The sequence below is a fragment of the Galeopterus variegatus genome, unplaced genomic scaffold (assembly GCF_000696425.1).
Source record: "Galeopterus variegatus unplaced genomic scaffold, G_variegatus-3.0.2 Scaffold213, whole genome shotgun sequence".
In the NCBI taxonomy this organism is placed as follows: domain Eukaryota; kingdom Metazoa; phylum Chordata; class Mammalia; order Dermoptera; family Cynocephalidae; genus Galeopterus; species Galeopterus variegatus.
Genome location: NW_007726324.1, coordinates 596,680 through 605,025, shown reverse-complemented (window position 1 = coordinate 605,025; position 8,346 = coordinate 596,680). Strand labels below are relative to the sequence as shown.

At 40.0% G+C, this 8,346-nt stretch overlaps 1 protein-coding gene across 1 annotated transcript in view; it reads right to left on the bottom strand.

Moving 5' to 3' along the window:
• Positions 1 to 8,181, bottom strand: part of PARD6B (par-6 family cell polarity regulator beta) — a 17,116-nt gene extending 8,935 nt beyond the window's left edge. The window contains exons 1-2 of the mRNA XM_008565917.1: positions 8,112 to 8,181; positions 3,288 to 3,510 (exon numbers count right to left, since the gene is read on the bottom strand). Of these exons, the coding sequence (XP_008564139.1) occupies positions 3,288 to 3,510; positions 8,112 to 8,177 (289 nt within the window). The 5' untranslated portion in view covers positions 8,178 to 8,181. The remainder of the gene's footprint in view (positions 1 to 3,287; positions 3,511 to 8,111) is intronic.
• Positions 8,182 to 8,346: the final 165 nt, after the last annotated feature.

The following is an 8,346-nucleotide window of genomic DNA, read 5'->3' as shown; positions in this document are numbered from 1 at the left end:
GATCGCAACCCTCAGTGTTGCCCCCGTACCGGACCGGGGACCGGCAACGGGATCGCAACCCTCGGCGTTGCTCCCGCGCCTCGCTCAGCCAGTGAGCGGGAACCGGTCTGTATGTGGGATCCAAACCCTCGGGCGGGAGCGCCACGGTGCTTCCCAAGCGGCGCACTCGGCGCACTATCCAGTGCGCCACTGGGCCGGCCCCAATACCAGATTTTAAAAAGATCACATGGTTTTAAAATTTTAAACAGTTTTGAAATTTGTTTTAAAAAAAATCACTTGGGGCTGGCCAGTTAGCTCAGTTGGTTAGTGTGGTACCGATACCACCACCAAGGTCCAGGTTTCAATCCCTGTACTGGCCAGTGTAAGTGCTGCAACAAGCTAAAAAAACAGAAAATGTGTTACAATTAAGCAGTAAAATGTACCTATACTTAATGTCATGCTTTAGATTGGTTTCCTGAATTCAGTATCCATTAAGGTTTACTTAAAATCAGCTTTCTACTTAAGCATTTGTTCAAAAGAAAAAAAGTATCAACATGAATTACAGTGTACTGTGTAAGTCTGTAACAGATACAGCACTGGGACCTGATGTTCAGACAGACAGACAATAAACAAGTTAAACATACTTAAAGTAGTTCCAGGTCTTCAGAGAGTAATCTGGTAAAGGTGGGATGGTGGGTGGGGCTTTAGCTAGTGTGATCAGAAGAGACCCTTCTGACAGTTATTTGAGCTAATTAAGAGGCTCGGCCATAGGGAGAGAGGGAGGTTAAATATTCTATCCTGAAGAAAAAGGAAGTGCAAAAGCACAGAGACAGCAACAAGCTTACCAAGTGTGAGGGACAGAAAGCAAGCCAGCGTGGGCTGCGATGAGGGGTGGGAAAGTGGAGGGTGACCAGGCTGGGAAGTCCAAATCAGCAAGTATTTTGTTGTGGTTGCACTAAGAAGCCATCAGAGGGTTTTAAGCAGGAATTAACTGACAAACCTATTTTCATTTTTTGTTGAAGTCACATTTCTATTAAATTTATATTCTTAAAAACTATAATCCTTCTGTTGAATGGACTGCCTATTTTTAAAATCAAATTCTAAGAGCTATTAATTGTATCGGACATTTTACCTTTACTACATAGAACACATCTGTTCACATCTAAACACATTTCAAAATTGCAGTTCCTATGACAAAAATAAAAATCTTCAAAGTTCTCAATAAAAATTATACGTACCACTCAGTAAATAAAAATTTAAAAAGAAAAGAGCAGAAGATAACCACCCTTAAAAGATGTTTTAATTCCATGATCATGCAAGGGTTACTATTCCAGTAACAATACATGCTGTAGCATAACCCAGTTCCTACAATTTTTCTGACAAAGGGGATAATCCAACAAAATTTTGTCAGATGCTTGTAATTTAAAAAGTCATTCTACATTCAAACACACATTCCGAATAGCAACTAAATTTTTAATGAAAATTGCAATTGCTAACAAAAATGCCTATTATTCAACCATAATTACTTAAATTAGTCTGCCTAAAATGACAAGTTCCACTCAAATGTTCTGTCCTTCTCTCTCCTGGACTGCCACTCTTTCTTCTCTAGCATTCTAGATACAGCTTTCCAAAGTTCTATCCCTGGTCTTCACTTCAGCTGGCCCCTACTCCCAAGATTTCAACTCTCACTTGTCTGCAGACTTTCAAATCTGACCAGTCTCTCGACTTCTATCCTAAACTCTAGTCTACCATTTCCAATCTCCTGCATGACTTGTTCAATTCACCAGCCTGATAAGATTATCTATCCCAAGACCAAACTCATAACTTTCTTCCCCAAATTGAACCTGCTTTTGTATGACCCTGTCCCAGCTGTCAGGCGCAGTACCATAAAGTCATGCTCTGATGGATTCCCCTTCGGCTGTGCGCCAGCCAGCTGAGAGTGCAATGCATCTTCCCGTGAGGCTTTCCTGCTTTCCTCCCCTCTCCCCTCTCCTCTCCCTTTGCAGCTTCCCAGCCACTCTCCTCACTTCACCACCTGCTCCTGGCTCTCTACTGTAGGGCTGCTGTCCACTCTACTCACTCTGAACAGCCAAATCAATCTTCCTAAAGTCATACTGATTATACCACACCTGTGCTAAATATCTACGATTTAGATTCAAATTTGATCTAGATTCAAATTAATTCCTTGTGTGTGAAAGTATTTTGTAAATAGCCAAGTGACAGAGACAGAAGTTACCCTTGGAGGTTTATTTTGTGGGTGGACTTTAGCTCCTCCAAACCCAGAAAAGCAAAGATACATAATCACTGGAATTTCAAAGCCCTGGGAGTAGTCCAATGCTTATCACCTGATTGGAAATAAAGTTTCACCCTCAATCCCTACCTATTCTCTCAAATTACTTTCTGGGCTGGTTTACAAACATTGTAAAGCTTTAATTCCGGGCTCAATGCTCTCATCCAGCCTTCCCAAACCTCTTAATTTACCAAAGTGAAAGGAATAAATGGCACATACAGTAATGATTCCTACCCTGCCCACCATCTGCAGACAGACAGACACACAGACACACACAGATGGCTACATGGTTTTAAAAAAAAAGTTTTAGGATTCAAAATGCATTTGAAAATGCTTGCCAAATAGTCATTTTGAATGTTCTTTTGCAAGACTAATACTAATATGTTTACAACCCTCAAAAATAATGACTTGCTACCTCATTTTCCAGATAATTAACTGATTTTATTTCTGTGAAAAATATCCTCAAAAGGGAAAGAAAGCAATCATTTACTGGGTGCTTACAATAAGCCAGGGTACTGCACTTAGTTCTGTCAATCTTCACAATAGTCCTACAAGATATTATACTCATTCTATAGACAAAGGCCTTGAGATTCAGGGAGATTAAATAACTTTGCTTCAGGTTTCTATTAACTGGTAAATACAGCACTTGAAAGTCGGTTGCCAACAAAAAAAATGGAATGTTTCTAACTCTGAAGTCATACCCTTCTCACATCTTTCTGAATGGACAATAGTCTGCTCAGTAAAGTGAAGATTCAATAAATTCCTAATTTATACTAAAAAAATCTAAGAGGTTAAAATCAAAGTAACTAACAGCACAAATTTTCTAAACTACACCTAGTGAACTGTAAAGATATTAATTAGACCAACAATATCACAGATGTTTTAACCTACTTCTTAGTTAACACAGTAAGAAGATTTGCACAAAATGTTTATTCAGTAAGTTTGTAGTAAAATTCTATCAATGGGGAAAACACACTACTACTATTTCTAAAACAATTTTTCTAACAGTGGTACTTACCCTTCTTTTGTATAAAAATCCTAAGCAGTGGATTGGCTGTTGAAACAGCTTTGTGATAATTATCATCATTATTTATAGGTAGTAAGTCTCCATGGATGTCTGCATAGCCTATTAAAACGTCAACATTGGGTATCTTATGAACATGTTGCAGTAGTCCATAAAACTCCTCAAATTTTCCAGGTTTTGATCTTTCCAGTGAAAACCGACGAAATTCAGCTCCAAACTATAAATATAACAAGCATATTAAGTTTTTTTTAAAAACCAAAAATAACAGAAAGACTCAAGTTAAAAATGCACAGCATAGAAAAACTAACAAGCATTGTAAGTATTTCCCCTAATAAAGATAGTCCATTGTCAAAAATCTCATTATCAGGAGATAAAAGAACACAAGAAAGACATGAGAATGTGCCTCCTCACTGTTACCTCTCTGAAGGGCATTCCCTCCAAGAGATGCAGGCTCAACTCAATCCCTGGGGTACCCAGGCCTCACTTGGGGACTGTCCTGCACAATGACTCAGCTCAAACCCTGTCTGAAGCCCAGACTCTGACAGCAATACTCTCCTCACTCAAGTCACAGGGTACAAAAGATGTTCCCAAGTCTTTCTTCTGACCACTAGCAAAAAGCATCTAAGTGTCGTCTGCCATAAAAGGAACTACAATTTCATGGGATGGGACAAGAATCAATAGCAAAATGTACAAAAAGTATTTTGAGCTTCTTGGCATTAAGGCATGATACAAATGGAGGTAGGTACATCATAGAAGAAAAAGGTCCAGAGATGAGAAGCATCTTCCCTATGTTAACGCAGAAAAAAGAAGCTTAATTAATACATAAAATGTGTGTCCTACAACTACCCGATTAATGCAAGAAGTATTTATGTGTTTGGCACAGTGCTAAGCCCTAGAGATTGAAAGGCTCGGGCCTGCTCCAGAAGCTCACCAATTAGTGGGTAAAGAGAATAATTACTTCAGGGAGGTATTAGGGGATCACACATATAGGGACGGTGACAACCTCCATCATGCCCAATATTTATCTTCACGGTTCTGCTTTTCAAGTCTGCTTCCCTGCACCACAGCTCTCCCAAAGCCAAATCATTAATGTGGCTCCTATACAGCACTAAGGACTGGCTTCATCTAGCTCACAATAAACAGGATTTATAACTTACTGTGGGACTAGCATGGCATTTCCTCAAATGTCGAAACTTAAAAAGGGTTAATCAGCCTTCCTCAAAATGTGTCCCAGTCACATAAGTTTGGGAAATGCTACATAACTACAATCACCCTCTTAGGAATCACTGTGGAGACCAGCATATTACCATTAAGTCCTATAGTTGATCTTTTTAAAAAACTTTTTAAACAAATGTTTGCCAAATGTGCTTGACCACCAAAAATTTTCCCTGCAAATATTTATTGTCAGCAAGAAATACTAACGTACTACTGGGACAGCCTTAAGCATCATGCAGAGAAAGACCATATCACAATAATTTGAGCAATTTACAAACGTGTCAATTCATTTTCCCAAAGGCCCTATGGGATACCTGGATTCACTGTTTTTGCTCTTTCTAAAAAGTTCACCTGCCTTGCTTATACCCATACTACTTGCTGGTTTTAAATTAAAATCAAAACTCACTAAAACCAACTCTTACCTCTAACAAATAATTAAAATAGTTTCCAAAACACAATCCTGAAACACAACACTAACATTTGTCAAGAAAATAAGGTGACTCATACCTAAGACTCTCAAAAAGTTTAGTCACACCTTCACGTTTCAGAGTAAATAAAAACTCAGGGAACACCCTTCATATCAGAGCTTATCATGATGTTATCAAAAGTCATAGTTTCCCCGCCATTTTCTTTATGCTGGTACCACGACATAAAGTTGCTAGTGCTCTCTGATTCACCCACAGGGTTTGTCACTTCTCCTGATATATGAATGGGAATAACATATGATAATTTTCATTTTAGGGCTTCAATGTTTTTGCTAAAGCTTCTGGATAAAAATTCTTTGCACAATTTCTTGTCTTGCTTTACTGTTATGATAAAAACAATGGAAAACTGTGTGGCTTCACAGTAGATGTGCCCTTTTGCAAATGTTGGCAGGGGGAAAAAAACAAGAGAAACTGTTATGCTTCTTGCAGCAAAACAATAGGATTAAGAGAACTTCTTACTACATGAAAAAAAAAACACTAAGATATAGACAAAATTAAGACCCAATAAACAATTATTCACTATGTGAACCATTTACAACTCTTTTTTTTTAGCCTAGTCTAGTTTGCCCTAGCCATCCAGAGTGTATGTATATGGACTCCCTTCCTCCTGCATCTGTTGGCACATTCCCGAAATGCAAACTTAATTTTAATATTCTATTTGCTTATGAATATTAGGAAATTTTATGGCTTAAAGACTGTTCCAAGGTCATTAAAGGACACTACCATGATTATTGACTAAAAATCTTCCCAACTCTAGAGAAACAATTTGGAAGATAAATCAGTTACCAAAGAAAAGTCACATGATAGCTGGTATCACAGATTTAACTGTAGTTATATTTACATTAGCCACTATTTCATTATCTGTGCCATTTTTCCCTTCTATGAACAAAGATAACAAAGTTGACACTACCATTTCCTGTGCAAAAGAAAAAGACATCTTAAATCATGGACCTGCACACTACCTAGTTTTGGTTTCAACCTCTTAGTGATCAGCTTTGTAAAAAGCTGTTACATCACTAAAAAAGTGTAAAAAAAAATACTGTTCAAAAAATCTTTCCAAATATTTTGAAATGGTTAAGATAACAAATGTTTCTTTAAATCCATTAGAAATAAATGTATCAAAAAATATTTACAACATAAGGAGTCACAGATACATAAGAAACAGTCCCTATACTGTGCCTATTTATCAATAGCTAGAAAAATAGTGGGACCATACTTCAGTGCATGTTCTCAAAATGCCTTGATTTTGAGACATGGTTCACTAAAAGTGCAGTATGGCTGGCCAAATACATAACATGTAGTATATGAACATAAGTATGTTAAAGATTCACAAATCAGCCAACAGAAGGGAAAAGCAAAAAGCCTGAAATTCAAGTCCTCAAGCGCTCAAGGTTTCCTAGTACTAGAGATAAATTAGTATTTGATTGTATTTATCACAGCACCTAAAATCCCTACTCATTTTTTCCTATGAAAAAAAATTAAAGACTTGCTACCAAGATTAGGACCATAAACTGAATTTTAAGATTATGCAATATCATAAGTGTTTTCCTTTTCTTAACCTCAACTCCCACAAACCCAAACTAGATACATAACAGAAATGCCATGAGAAGGTTCAACCAATGGGTATGGAACCACTACCGCCACTATGTTGCTAGAGGAAGAGCTGTATGTATTTTGAGTAATCTTAACCTTTCAGTTCAAGTAAGTCACTTCAATTTGCTATGCTGTGTTCCACAGAGAACACAGGGAAGAACGTATTCCTTAAATTGCTATAATTACATTTCTATTCTTATTAAACAGAACCATTTCTGAAACTAGTGCCTATCCTAATACATGAGTTCTTAAGTCACAATGTTTTAAAAAAAGAATGTAGATTTTCTTGATGTGATTCTCAGTTACAGAAACTTACAGAACTTTGTTATCAACTCTAGACAATAAAACCATTCTACCCCAGGCTCCAGGAAGCTTTCCTTATTCTACAGTACTTCACTCAAATCACTCCTCGATTTTGCATTCTCCTTAGTATCCTTACAATCCATGATACTCCATTTTTGACGTTCCTATGCTTTTATTTTTCTCCTTTAATATGTTTTGGCCTTCTCAATTATATTTTAAATGTTCTCAGGCCCCAGCCTCTATTTTGTATTCTATAGTGCCTAAAAGTTATTCCATAAAAAGGCTTTATAAGTCAAGGCTTTGTCATAAAAGCAGAGCTTGGGGAAGTCATAACCTTTCTCAGCCTGTTTTCTCATCTCAGACTTCTCAGAGAACTGGACTAGGTTATCTAAGCTCCTTTTGATTCAACTCATGAAATGCTTGCTGAAAATGTTCCCGTGCCTGCCGATCACCTTCACATTCCAGCTCAAAACCCCCGTTGGAAAGCATTCCCTAACTAATCCCTACAGACTACCCTGCTCACCGAGCCTTGCGATTTAGGAATTCGGTAGATACCGAGGTAGTAATAATGGTCAGCAGTTTGGCATACCGTTGGTCAAGGGCGAAAGCACTTGATGTGAGAAGGTAACACGATGGAACGAAAAGAGCATCCAGACTCAAACTGTAAAGTGCTACTACGACGGAAGGTGATAGCGTTAATTTCATAGATTAAATGCATACCAAAGTTAGTGGTGGAAAAAGCCCTGGCAGGAAGCAAACCTAACTTTAACAGGGATTAGTTCACTGGGCTCTCTCCTTCGCAGGATGCACCCTTGAACCACAGAAAGGGGTAACATTAACGAAGGGGTGTTCCAAATGCCTTCTACTTATAGCCCAGCAGGTAGAATTCCCCCAAACCTTTTCTACCACCTTGCATTCAAATGTTTCCCATCCTCGGGTACAGCTTGGCCCTTAACTCCCATCCGTGAAAACAATGAGATTTTAAGGAACAAGATTAAGTGCCCCACTGGATCTTCCTACCTGGGCCAGAAGCAGACACAACTCTCCCCCCCCTCCCTTCTCTGCAAGTTTATCACCCACCATCTCTTGTCTCCAAATCCCACCCCCATCCCCCACCGTCCCACACACCAGGGCAGCTCAGCCAGTCGCCTCCCCAGCGCTCCGTGCCCGGCCCGGTTCCCCCCCCAGGCCCGCCGCTCCGCCGAGCCCGGGCCCCGCGCACCTTGCTCTTCACTTCCATGGTGCCCAGGCAGCCGCTGCCCGCCCCGTGCCGGTGGCCGCGGTTCATGCTGAGCGCCGGGCCCCGCGGCGGCCTCCTCGGGCAGGCCGCCCCTCAGGAGTGCGGGGAGCGAGTGCGCGGCTGGCGGACTGCGGCCCGGGCGCCTCTTCACAGGCACCTGCCGAGGGGGCGGCCGTGGCTCGGGCGTCCGCGCTGAGCTCGCTCCACTGGCTGCTCA